Here is a 12,504-nt window from a genome sequence, read left to right as displayed (position 1 = left end):
TGTAGTAAAATAACAAACAATAACTGCACGATGTCGTTTTTCGCGTTGAAGGTTCAAGAGGCCAATATGTCGGTAACCATGGTTAAATGTAACCAAACGTCGAGTTAACGTCCGTTGTGACGGAGAGAAATCGCTATCAACCTCCGCGTCCCCATGTGAGCAAGAGAGAATACCGTCGGTGGAGGCTAACCGCAGCTCATGATTTATATTTATATTTAACATTTTTTTTTCTTGGCTTTTAATATTTATCACAGACAGATGTAGAGAGAGAGAGAGAGAGAGAGAGAGAGAGAACAAACAAATTATATACCGAAAAATAAAGGGAAGAAAGAATTGCTTCGTATATAAGCCACCGAAGCTTACAGCTTATAAATGATAAGAGAGGTACAGAAGAGTTTTTAGAGAGAGAAAGTAATACCCCAAAAGAGAAGGGGAAGAAAGAGAGAGAGAGAAGAAGAAGACGAAGAAGTCTATGGCGGATTCCAGTGATTCCGTCTCTGTTGATATGGAAACTATATATCTTGGTGGAAAGGTTTGTGTTTAATCTGAGTATTTTAATTCAAGATTTGTGTAATATGATTGACTCCATGAATACCTTTCTCAATATGAACTCATTCCTTCACACCCATTTGAGTTTTGGGAATATTTGGTCTGACTTTGTGTACTGAATGTAAGGTGTTTGTTGAAATGCCTGAATGGGTTTAACTAATTTTTGATAATCTTTGAGCTTGTTTATTAACTTTTCTTTTAACATAGATTTAGTGGATGCGTTTGATACGCTTTTGGGGATGACTCATCTTCATTCCCAATTTAGAGTACCTTTTTCTTGATTTTTAGGTTTTCTGTTTTGACCCTCTTTGTTGACCATACAATTTAAGCTGTAAATTTGTGACTTTTGCAATTGTAGATCTGTTTGACTTTTATTGTCATCGACAATGTTGAAACAACAAATTCGTGAGTATCTATATTCAAAGCAAAGCAGTTCTTGATTTCTGTATGTGATCAACAATTTATGATATAAAATCAAGAAGAAATTTTACAAAAATTAGTAAGATGGTGGTGTAATGGGTTCTAAACTTCTAATTACATTAAATCTTTCCCTTCATTTATATACATCCAAAAAAATCAGATTCGTAAAGCTGAATCTATATCTTTATTAGGGTTGTTCTTGTTGAATTTACACAAACCCCAGAAAACGAAGTTAAAAGGTTACTTCACTTTAATTAGTAACTTTGTCGTTGAATTACTATCATATTGATTAACTTGGCTTAAGTTTTAATCCAAGATTCTTCTTTTAATGGTAAAATTTTGCTATCTTCGAAAGCATTTATGATGAGTTGTCATTATCTTAACATGAAAGTCCAATTTATTTATATATTTTGTTAGGGTTACAAGTTACAATCTGTTTCTTGTTAGCTTATCCGTCAATATCAAAGTCAATGTCAAATTTAAACATCATTGAATCCCATCTTTATTTACAAACTTCAATTGACATTTGGAGAGTCTAAATTAAACGAGAGTCCAATGAAAACATGCCACTCTTCTTTGTTTTTATATTAGATTCCTTATAATATTATAAGCCGAATTCATGTGGAATACAATACAACAATGATCAAGAATTATGCCTTGATGCATCTTTCATTTAGTTGTCATCTTTCTTTTTCGAATAAACAAACTCCAATTTTCAATAGTTTTCAACGGTTTTACACTTCTTGGATTTTAATATTCTTTTAAAATTTATATTCAGGAGCATATCATTCGAACTGGGCGTGGGTCCGTGTCTGTGATCGTGTATGGAGATCAAGAAAAGCCACCATTGATTACTTATCCCGATTTAGCTCTAAATCGTAAGCATTAATAATTTCATGAAAAGACATAACAGAACAGAACAAGTTGTACTGTGTAGAACAGAACAGACCGTATATGGATATTTGGACTGGTACTGATGTCAATGGGGGCAAAAAGTACAATTTTTTTTGATAGGGACCACCAGACCACTCTCGATCTCTTGTCTATGCAAAAAGACATAAATGCCCTTCTTGTCTTTATCTTTGAGAATAGCGGTAACACAGTGCAACAGATGCCACGTCAGCATCTCATGTATTTTTTTCTTTTTTCCTTTACAGATATGTTGTGTTTCCAAGGATTATTCTTCTGTCCCGAAGCAGCTTCATTGCTCCTTCATAATTTCTGCATTTATCACATTAGTCCACCTGGACACGAGGTCTGTGAACGCGCCAACTCATATTTAATTTCTTTATATTTATATTTAAATTTTCCGAATTATATTATTAACGTTAAAATTCTCTTGTGGGAATTGTACAAGAGTTGTTGCAGTTAGGAGCAGCAGCCATCTGTTCAGATGATCCCATGCTGTCTGTGGAGGATCTTTGTGATCAGATTCTTGAGGTTCTCAATTATTTTCGGTAAATCATCCACCATATTCCTTTTTTTTTTATTATTATTTTTTTAATTCTTGATTCTTATAAAAAATTTTGTTTTCTTAAGGCTTGGTGCAGTGATGTGTATGGGGGCGACAGCTGGCGCATACATCCTTACACTATTTGCGGTGAGTCTTCTTGATTCAAAGTACAATGCTATGATTTAAAAAAAAAAAAAGTATATTGAAAAACTAAATTTGGTTTTATATATTGCAGATAAAATACAGAGATAGGGTTACAGGTTTGATTCTTGTTTCTCCTCTTTGCAAAGCACCATCTTGGACAGAATGGATTTATAACAAGGTTTGTTCTTTTTTGAGTTTTTTATTCGTTCATTTTGCATTAAATAATCATTTATTTACTAAATTAACATTACTTTGAATCTATAGTTGATGTCGAATTTGCTCTATTACTACGGAATGTGTGGATTATTGAAAGAATGTTTGCTTCAAAGATACTTCAGCAAGGTACATTCCAACTTCTTAGTTTTTATTATTAAATCTTTTTTATGAAATAATCTTTTAATAGATAAAAAGTAACAATATATCTTTTAACTAAATCAGGAAGTTCGTGGTAATCCAGAAATCCCAGAATCAGATATAGTTCAAGCGTGCAGAAAGGTTAGTCTTAAATATCATTTGTAGCCCGATATCTGTATTTATTACATAGGACAGAACAAGTTGTACTGTGTCTGATAAATTTGCAACTTTTTTGTCTCTCCCAAAAAAGGTGAGATACAGAAAAAAGTTGTACTATTAAAAAAAGCGGACATATACAGAACGTGTACTGTGACTATGACTGTGATTGTGACTGACTAATATAATTGAATATTATGCAGTTATTGGACGAAAGACAAAGTACGAACGTGTGGCGGTATCTTCAAGCAATTGATAGGTAGAGATTAAAAAAAAAAAAGCAAAAAGAGGTTGCGGTTGTATGTTGTAAATGACTGATGAGCACCATATTTGTTGGTCAACAACCAAGATTTTGACTTTTTGTTATTTTTTTTTTTTTGAAATGAGTAGGAGACCTGACATCACCGAAGGTTTAAAGAAGCTAAAATGCAGAACACTTATATTTGTTGGTGACAGCTCACCATTCCATTCAGAAGCCCTTCACATGACAGCAAAACTGGACAGACGATATAGCGCTTTAGTTGAGGTCATTAATTTTGCACTGTTATTATTATAAAGTATTTTGACTTTTAAAGAAAGTAGTGGTGATTAATTTTGACTTTTGAATTTGAGTTTTTCAGGTACAGGTTTGTGGATCAATGGTGACAGAAGAGCAACCACATGCAATGTTAATACCCATGGAGTATTTTCTAATGGGGTATGGACTTTACAGACCAAGCCAGTTCACAGGCAGCCCGAGAAGCCCTTTAAGTCCTTCATGCATTGCCCCGGAATTACTCTCCCCCGAAAGCATGGGATTGAAGCTAAAACCGATAAAAACCCGGGTTTCACAAACGGCCGAGAGGTAGGGCCCACAAAAGGATACAGCGTACAGTTTGTTGGTGAATCGTGATTTTTTTTTTTAATTTTTTTTTTTGGGGTTTTGGGATGGAGGGTAGATATATACATATGGGATATTATGTAGTATAGATGGGAAATGGGGAAAAATATTCTTTGAAAAAGGTGGGGACATAATTCATTTGTAGGGTTGGTGGTCATAAAACAGAAACATTGTATTTTGTAAAGGAGAATATGATGCATTTATTTATTATGAACAAAAAAAAAAGCAATAATACCTTCTCTTTTTCTTGGCTGTCAATGAACTGGCTTTTTGTTTGGGAGGTGTTGAGTGGAATATTTAGCAAATCCACATGATTGGTTTAAAGTTATTTTATTCTCTATAGCTTTTTTCTATTCTAATTGCTGTACCAATGTACCTTATCATCATTTTAATAGTCAACTCATTTGTAATGATTTTATCGTTTAACACGTTTCCAGGTAAATTTCTACCTAAATTGAACAAAAAGTAAAAACTAATAATTACTATTTTGTGTAAAACAATCATGATTCAATATAAGAATCACCTTAAAGTATGTATTGCTATCATGTTTATCTAGCATAATATAAAGTATATTGGTGTGGTGTAGGTGTGCACCAATTTTCTCAACTTCCCTTTTAAGCATGGAGGAATTACTTTTTTTGCAATAGAGAACAGAGGGACATAGTTTACTTCCCAACAATAATAACTACAACTTGAAATCAAACCGAAACTAAAACTTAACTTGCATGTCGCTAATAATATCATCACTAACTTGGAAGGCCTTTGCAAGAACATCAGTCGAAATATCTGGATTTGAACCGAAAACCACATTTGCTATAGGAACCACTCCAGGGTTTTGGCTACTCAAAGCAACCATCGCAACCGCATTCATGTTCCCAACATTCCTTTGGTAATGTACAAGATTCACAGGGAACACAAAAACATCACCTTTATTCAGTACTTTTGAGATATGACGATTATCAGGGTTTGATGTCACAAACCCAACTTCAATCTGACCTTCTAACACAGTTAAGATTTCAGTAGCACGAGGATGCATGTGAGGTGGGATGAGCCCCCATGGTGCAAAGTCGAGTCTTGCAAGTGAAATCCCAAGTGTGTTAAGTCCTGGGATTTGGAACACAAATGCCGGGGTCACACTTGACCCCAAACGATTTGACGTGTTACCCATCATGTGCATACCACTAAAGTAGAAGTCATTCGCTTGAACACCATTAGGGTTTTTGCAAGCAAATCCATTTACCCGTACTACAACAAATACACAACAAATGATCAATAGGCAAATAAGACAATCTTAATATCTAAATATGAAATAAGTTAAATTTAAGTCTTATTTAAATCTAATCAGTCAAAATAAATAAAATTGTAAATTTTGGTTATATTTATATATAACCGATCACATAAAATAACATATGGTTAACGTACCTTGACCGTTTATATCAGCAACACAAAAGTCTTGAAGAGGACTATGATCCGCGGCCCATGCCACAGTGAGAGCCAGAGCCAGAACCAGAACCATGATCGAGCCTAGACCGTGAGCCATTTGTGAATTGGGAGGTGGGTTCGTGAGGTGAGGCTATGAGTTGTGGTTTAAATGGTGATAAATTAGTGTGGTTTATATAGTGACCGGTTCACCAAGTGTTGCCGTCTTCCGGTTCATTTGAACCAGTGGTACAAATGCAAGCAACCAAATAGTCCCTTTTCATGGTTTGTTATATAATGGACCGGCCCTGTGGCCTGTGTTTGATTGTTTGGGGAGTTATATATTTTTATGCATGGCGTACAACCCTTTGAAGCAAAGGTTACCGGTCTACATCACGTGAAACGCATCTCTTAAACTAACGACTAAACGTCCTGCCATGCCCAGTCAAAATACGATGGAATGCCAACATGTCATGTCATGTTATCTATCAAAATATTTTAATTTTATTAACCCATACTCCCATAGCATACTCTTGCAATAACAAAAATTTAAAAGGCTTAGCATTTTTCGTTTTATATAAAATATTAAAATTTTATGTAAATGATTGAACACATAAGTTATTATTGGATAAAATGAAGGTCGTGAACCTTAAGTTAACACAAATACAAAAATGAAATTAAGAGTATATGGTATAATAGTAGTCTAGCCCACATGTATTATTGTATTTTAGTATGGGTCTCGGTCAGTATAGGCCTTCGTATTTTCGATATGTATTTACATGTGTTGTATCTTTGGTTATTGAATCTATGAGATTCATAACATTCCACATGTACACTATATTCAAGCATGAGAAGTTTTAATTTTTGAGGCTTCACAAATATCTTATGTAAATTAATTTGTGTTATTGTGGCCTGTGTGTTGCGGCCTGATGACAAATATAACTAGTGTTACTGTCGTCACCTGCTTCAAATTTTTAAATCTCGTATCTAGCAAATTTTTATATAACAAAACATATATAACATATCATGGATTGTTAGTATACAAATTTTGGCATAAACATCCTACATGATATATCAATGAACTTTACTACATTTAAATGCTTTATTAGCTAACTAAACTTAAAATAACTTTATAATTTGTAACTACACATGAAGTGGTACTATATTTATTGACTCAATAACTCTATGGTACACACCTAAAGTTTTGTTGTTCTCTGCATAATTAATACAACTCTTATAAAAAATAATCTACTCTTCATAACATAATGCTAATTAGTACTAAACATTATAATGTTGTTATCCATCTTATATAGCTTTATATATATATTTTTTAAAAATAACAAATCTTATATTAGAAATTTTGATTTTTTTTAAAAAAAATATGTTTATTTTCGATAATTAAGTTTTGTTTTCAAAATCTTTTAGGTTGAATTAGCTCAATATTATCCTTTAACTTCTCTGAAATAAAATTTACTTGTATTCTTATAAAAATTAGATTTTGTTACTGAAATCATACTTATTATTTGGTGAGAATCATATGTTTGGTCCCTAACTCTTCTTTATTTTTTTATTTATTTTTTTTTTTTACATTCAAACCGTTATTATGAAATGATTTTATTGTGTTCTTAGTCCCTCACAAATATCACAAATATAAAAGTACTATATTGTCTTTATATATATATTTTTAGTTTTTTAATTTCTTTAATGAATGAATTAATTTATTTTTTTAATTTTTTAAAAATAAGTTAACATGAATTTATAGATATATGGTGCCGCCACCAGAAAATAAGTTAAAAGTACTATCATACATACTTATAAAGCTAGCATTTTTTCTTGAATTTCATGCATTTGAAACCCCCGTTTTTTTTTTCTTTCACCACATTCATTTGAAACTCCCATGACTTTTCAATTTCTTTATAATAATAATTATAATTTAGTAATTAGGTTAAATAAGTATCAAATCTAAAGTGTATTCATATATAAACTAAATTTCAATACTAAAATAATATCTTTAATTCTACTTATAAAATTATGTTATTTAACTTTTAACATATTATACTTAATTTATTAGTTTTAATATATTGTTGGATGTAAACCATTATCATTTTAAAGGTATAATTTTTGAACAATTTGTATAAAATACTTAAATTATTAATTAAAATATAACGTTATAGGCTCAACTTAAATATAAATTTTATTTAACTTAAACAACCCAAAAATTATTTTATAAATAGTTAAAAGTGAAAAATTGTAGTGTCTTTCTAATAATGATTGTAAGTTAGTTAATAAGGTTAAATAAATATCAAACCTAAAGTGTAATCATAAATAGACTAAATTTCAATTTTAAAATAATATCTTTACTTCTATTTATAAAGTTATGTCTTTGAATTTTAACATATTATACTTAATTTCTTAGATTTAAAATGTTATTGCATGTAAACCATTATCAGTTTAAAGATACAATTTTTGAACAGTTTGGACAAAATACTTAAATTGTTAATTTAAATATAACATTACAGTGTCAACTTAAATATAAAGTTTAGTTCCACTAAAAAACCAAATAATATTTTGTAAATAGTTAAAAGTGATAAGTTATAGTGATAAAAGCAAAAACTAAATTGTATTCTCAATTTAACTAAAATATTTATTAAATATATGTTTATAATCGTTAAAAATTTTCAAATAAGTAGCTTAAAATAACTTACAATAACAATAGTTAAAAACAACTCTATATAAATGATTATATTGTTAGCTTTAAAATAAAAAACAATGTTTGATGTTTTAAATAATTATAATGATAGAAATTAAAACATTAAGCAAATAAATTTTTAAAAAATAATTAATAATAAAAACAACTATAAATAACATCAAATCATATATTATATTTAATTTTATTCATGTGTAACTCGCGGGTAGAAGTCATTCAAACGATTGAGATTATGAAGTTATAATAAATGTATATATTATCATATAATTCAAAATAATAAATATATTATATCAATTTAGTATATACAAATTATTATATCAAATTTAATAACAACGTTATTGTTATATTTAAAAAATCATATATTTGTAAAGACTTCAACTATATAGGTGTTTCTGCGCAACGCGCGGGTATTCGCCTAGTACTACTATATTGCCTTTATATTTTTTTTTTCAGTTTTTTAATTTCTTTAATGAATGAATTAATTTATTTTTACTAAAAGAACCAACAAACACTACCAGCACCTCTCCGCCGTCAAACACCACCTCTTCGCCGTCAAACACCACTACCAGCACCTCTCTGTCGTCCAAAGAAATTAAAACAAACCAATTTCAGATGCTCAAACCCTAAACCCTAACTGTGATGCAAAGTGCAAACAATCCATAAAAAAACCCTAAATCTAATCAGAATTAGGGAAAAACCAATTTTTTTCAAATCCATAAACCCAAAATCAGTTTGCTCAATATAATCTAGAAAAACAAACACAACCTTAAATCAGAGATTGCATTTGGTTTTACCATTGTGGTTTTATTTCGAACGAAGAAAAGAGAATAAGGCTAATGACGATGAAACCAGATGAAGAGGGAAGAGAAGAAGACCTTTAATCGTTCTTTAAAGCCAACACAAAAAGTGGAGACGGTGAAAGAATAGATGCAATCGACGGAGATGAAACCGATGCAATCGGGGGTTAAGGGTGTAGAGGTGGAGCAACAACGGATGATCTTGATTCTTGGACTTCAGGGTTTTACGGATAAGGCGACGGTGACCGATGGTTATGATGAAGGGCTTTTCACCACTGAGGAGGGGTTGGGGAAGGTGGATTTTAACAGTAGGAGGATTAGAGGTGGAGGGAGGTGGTGGCTTTAAAGACACGATGTAGTCGATCTAGTTCCGGAGGGTTAGAAGATAGAGGGTGAGAGGTGGATTTGCAATTGAGGAGATGTTTGGGTTAACTTTTTTTTTTTTTTATCACAAAAGTGATTTTTAAGAAAAATGTTTATTAGTTTATGGCTTTTAGGAAAAGTTGTCTTTAAAAAGTGTTTGAATAAAAAAAAACTGTTTTTTAAGAGTAAAATAGTTAAAAAGCTAAAAGCTAGGATTTTTCAGCTTTTTAAAAGCTTTACTTTTTCCTATCCAAAAAGCTATTTTAAAGAGCGCTTTTTAAATATACAAACATTTTTTTAGTTTATTAGCTTTTTGAAAAGCTAATTAGCTAATAAGCTCATTTCAAATGCTTTCCCAAACACCCACTGAGTCACTCAGTTGCCGACGGTGGCGGATGATTTTGGCGGTTGAAGTAGGATGTTTTAACATTAGGGTAGTTGTTATAAACTTTATTTACCAAAGTCTTGTACTTTTGAATTTATTTACCAAACTACTGTATTTTCTGATTTATTTTATTTAATATAATATTATAAAATATAGTGGACTCACTTTTAACACTAAAACAGAGAAATAACCATGGTTGTGCTATTGCCACTTCCTCTTCCTATCTTTATTGTCATCGGACGTCAAGATACAAAAATCATCTACATCGTTATTGTTAGGTGGTTTTGCTTTTCATTGGTTTTTATGACGGCTTTCCTCTGATACTTTGGCGATTTTCCTCCGTTATAGGCCATGGTCGATGGCTCTTCTTGTTAAACACAGTTTCCTATTTTTATGGTGTTATCCAGATTCAAAAACATGAAGAAGGCGGCATGTCACAACTAGCAAATTAGGGTTGAGATTTTGATTATTGTACGAGACAATTTCCTCCATGCAACCTTGCAACACCCCATTTAGTGAAATTCAAACTACAATGTTATTTAAGTTCATACGTACGTACATTGCAAATTAAGCTCAAACAGCCTCGTACAAGCCCAAAAACTTGATCCAATAGCTAAGTCCAATCCATTTTGGGTTTTGGTCCAAGAATTCTCGACCCAACACCCTATTGGGCCAAAAACCTTTCTTTGGGTCCTATTGGGCCGATAACCCTTCATTGGGCCTTATTGGGCTGGAAACTTCTATTGGGCATTCCATTGGGCCGATAACCCTTCATTGGACCCTATTGGGCTGAAAACTCTTTTTGGGCCAAGCCAAAAACCGAAAACCATTTCTTTTGGACCTTCCCTTGGACCGAGGGTTCGGTTATGGTTGAACAAAAAAAGGAATGGGAAAGAGGAGTTGCCACCTCATTTTTACCCAACATACACAATGGCTTTGGACCCCATGTATCCATACATGAATCCCATCAAACTCTAGAAAAGTCAACTCCTCCTTTCCTCTCTCTTAACTTCGACCAACCCCCCCCCCCCCCATACACACACACACCTCACAATCTCATTTCTCCTCACTTAGTCTCAAGAACTTTCTCCTACTTCTTCTCTTAAAATCTCAAACTTCTCTCATTCTTCCTCTAAAGTTCGTGGGTGTGTGTGTGTGTGCCATCTGCAAGGATCCTTCTTCCAAAAACTCTTAACCTTGGTAAGAACTTCATGTAACCATTGTAATTCTAAAACATTTTTATGATGCCAACTTCTTGTTTACACACTTTTGTTGTGTGTTAAGTTCTTAGAAAAACCCTTGAAATTTTCGAGAATATCTTCAAGTGGTGCAAGGCTAGGCATGAAATCTCTTCACTCTCCTTTCTTCCTACCACACGAAATCAACCAAGGTGAGCTTCATACCCCACACTATTTTCGTTTTTTCATACTTTTTTTTGTGGGGGGGGGGGGGGGAGGGGGGAATACAAGTCAAATCTCGTTTAACCATTGGATATTTGCATGTACCTATGTGTTATGTGTTGAAAATAGAACTAGAACTTGTGCAAAAAGTTTTTTTATCTTATGTTTCTTCATAAAAATCGTGGGTAATGTGTTTGTTAACACACACATACACACACACACACACACACACACATATATATATATATATATATATATATATATATATATATATATATATATATATATTGCATGAAAACTTATGGTTATGGGTTGTACACTCAAAAATAGCTAAAATATGAGTGTTGGGCTCAAGCATGTTAACTCTTGGAACATATACATTTTTAAACACTTATACTTACACAAATATTGGAATATAATAAATTTCAAGGTTTTTATATGCATTTTGTGAAAATTATGACATGCTAGAGTCACAACAAAATAGTATATTTTGTGTTACAAAACTCTTAAACGAAATTTTGGTGTGTTAAACAAACTACAAAACTTGATTATTTCACTAAAAAAAATTTACTAGTAAATAGTCGTAATATGTTATCATTTTAATGGTTTAAAAACTTAGAGGATTATGATATTTACACAACATATATTACAATTAGACAAGTCCATTAATGAATATTTATAAAAAGTGTTATAAATAATTTAACCAAAACGGTATACAAAACAGAATTATACGACAGAAAAATTTGCGTGTCATAATCGGTCCATCATAAAGCTTTTAAAAGTACAAGTTATAAGTTGTATGTCATAAAGCTGAAAACGCATGTCATAAAACGACAGTCATAAATTTTACACTAGTAATTGATGGGTTTTATACAAACAATCATATGTGTGCATGCAACCCTAATTTGGATCTATGTTTTCACTATTAGACCTATAACTTATGAACACAAAAAGAAACCTAACATGCATCTACTATTTTCGAAATTCACAAACAAGAATAGAATACATACCTTTTGTTGCTATATAGTAATAACAACTAAATCTTGAAGTTCCTTTGCTCTTGTGAACAAGTACCATAAATGTAGTACCTCTAATGGCTCACAAACACACTTAAGTGAGGGATGAATATGAGAGAGAGGAGGGAGGGTAACAAGCTCCAAAATTCGGCTCTACTAGGGTTTTTCCAAGGTTGGACGAATTCTAGTGCCTAAGGGGGTCTATTTATACTTGAGGCCAACTAGGGTTTCAAGGCGGAAACCCTAATCCTTTAGCTTAGGGTCAAAGCAAGTCCATGGACCTCCTATCCTTTAGCCTTGGACGAAAACTCCTAGAGCCTTCTAGGATTTTTGACCACTACTAGAAAACAGCCCTTTAATGACGCGCAAACAATGACACTCGCTGATAGAGGGCGCGCATTTGTGGGTGCCCTAAAAAATAATGTCAGTTTTGCAAAATTTAAAGGAGAGAGGATACGCAT

The 12,504-nt window shown here is 32.2% G+C and overlaps 2 protein-coding genes across 8 annotated transcripts; one reads left to right on the top strand and one right to left on the bottom strand.

The window, feature by feature from the left end:
• Window positions 1-270: 270 nt before the first annotated feature.
• LOC111892519 (protein NDL1) lies at window positions 271-4,214 on the top strand. The gene is made up of 11 exons (XM_023888564.3): window positions 271-532; window positions 1,748-1,847; window positions 2,127-2,224; window positions 2,338-2,426; window positions 2,509-2,569; window positions 2,658-2,744; window positions 2,831-2,908; window positions 3,005-3,061; window positions 3,280-3,335; window positions 3,467-3,602; window positions 3,697-4,214. Exons 1-11 carry the CDS (start codon window positions 473-475, stop codon window positions 3,922-3,924), a joined length of 1,050 nt encoding a protein of 349 aa, XP_023744332.1. The 5' UTR covers window positions 271-472; the 3' UTR covers window positions 3,925-4,214.
• A 339-nt stretch (window positions 4,215-4,553) lies between these two features.
• LOC111892520 (putative germin-like protein 2-1) lies at window positions 4,554-9,291 on the bottom strand. Of its 7 annotated transcripts, none has more exons than XM_042895419.2 (4): window positions 8,958-9,291; window positions 8,598-8,658; window positions 5,379-5,860; window positions 4,554-5,201 (listed from the first exon to the last, which is right to left on the bottom strand). In XM_042895419.2, exons 3-4 carry the CDS (start codon window positions 5,494-5,496, stop codon window positions 4,666-4,668), a joined length of 654 nt encoding a protein of 217 aa, XP_042751353.1. In that variant the 5' UTR covers window positions 5,497-5,860; window positions 8,598-8,658; window positions 8,958-9,291; the 3' UTR covers window positions 4,554-4,665. The 7 variants fall into 7 exon arrangements, with proteins under 7 accessions (XP_042751353.1, XP_042751352.1, XP_052627774.1 ...); XM_042895418.2 differs by having other exon boundaries at window positions 8,604-8,658; XM_052771814.1 differs by having other exon boundaries at window positions 5,379-5,807; window positions 8,604-8,658.
• Between the last annotated feature and the right edge of the window lie 3,213 nt (window positions 9,292-12,504).

The sequence above is a fragment of the Lactuca sativa genome, chromosome 5 (assembly GCF_002870075.4).
Source record: "Lactuca sativa cultivar Salinas chromosome 5, Lsat_Salinas_v11, whole genome shotgun sequence".
Taxonomy (NCBI): domain Eukaryota; kingdom Viridiplantae; phylum Streptophyta; class Magnoliopsida; order Asterales; family Asteraceae; genus Lactuca; species Lactuca sativa.
The sequence above is the reverse complement of the archived record's forward strand: the minus strand, read 5'-3'. Positions and strand labels throughout refer to the sequence as shown.

Coding starts and splice junctions, on each gene's coding strand:
- LOC111892519 (XM_023888564.3), top strand. CDS start 473: ATGGCGGATTCCAGTGATTCCGTCTCTGTTGATATGGAAACTATATAT. Junction 2,909..3,004: donor TTCAAAGATACTTCAGCAAG/GTACATTCCAAC, acceptor TAACTAAATCAG/GAAGTTCGTGGTAATCCAGA. Junction 3,062..3,279: donor TAGTTCAAGCGTGCAGAAAG/GTTAGTCTTAAA, acceptor AATATTATGCAG/TTATTGGACGAAAGACAAAG.
- LOC111892520 (XM_042895416.2), bottom strand. CDS start 5,496: ATGGCTCACGGTCTAGGCTCGATCATGGTTCTGGTTCTGGCTCTGGCT. Junction 5,202..5,378: donor TGCTGATATAAACGGTCAAG/GTACGTTAACCA, acceptor TATTTGTTGTAG/TACGGGTAAATGGATTTGCT.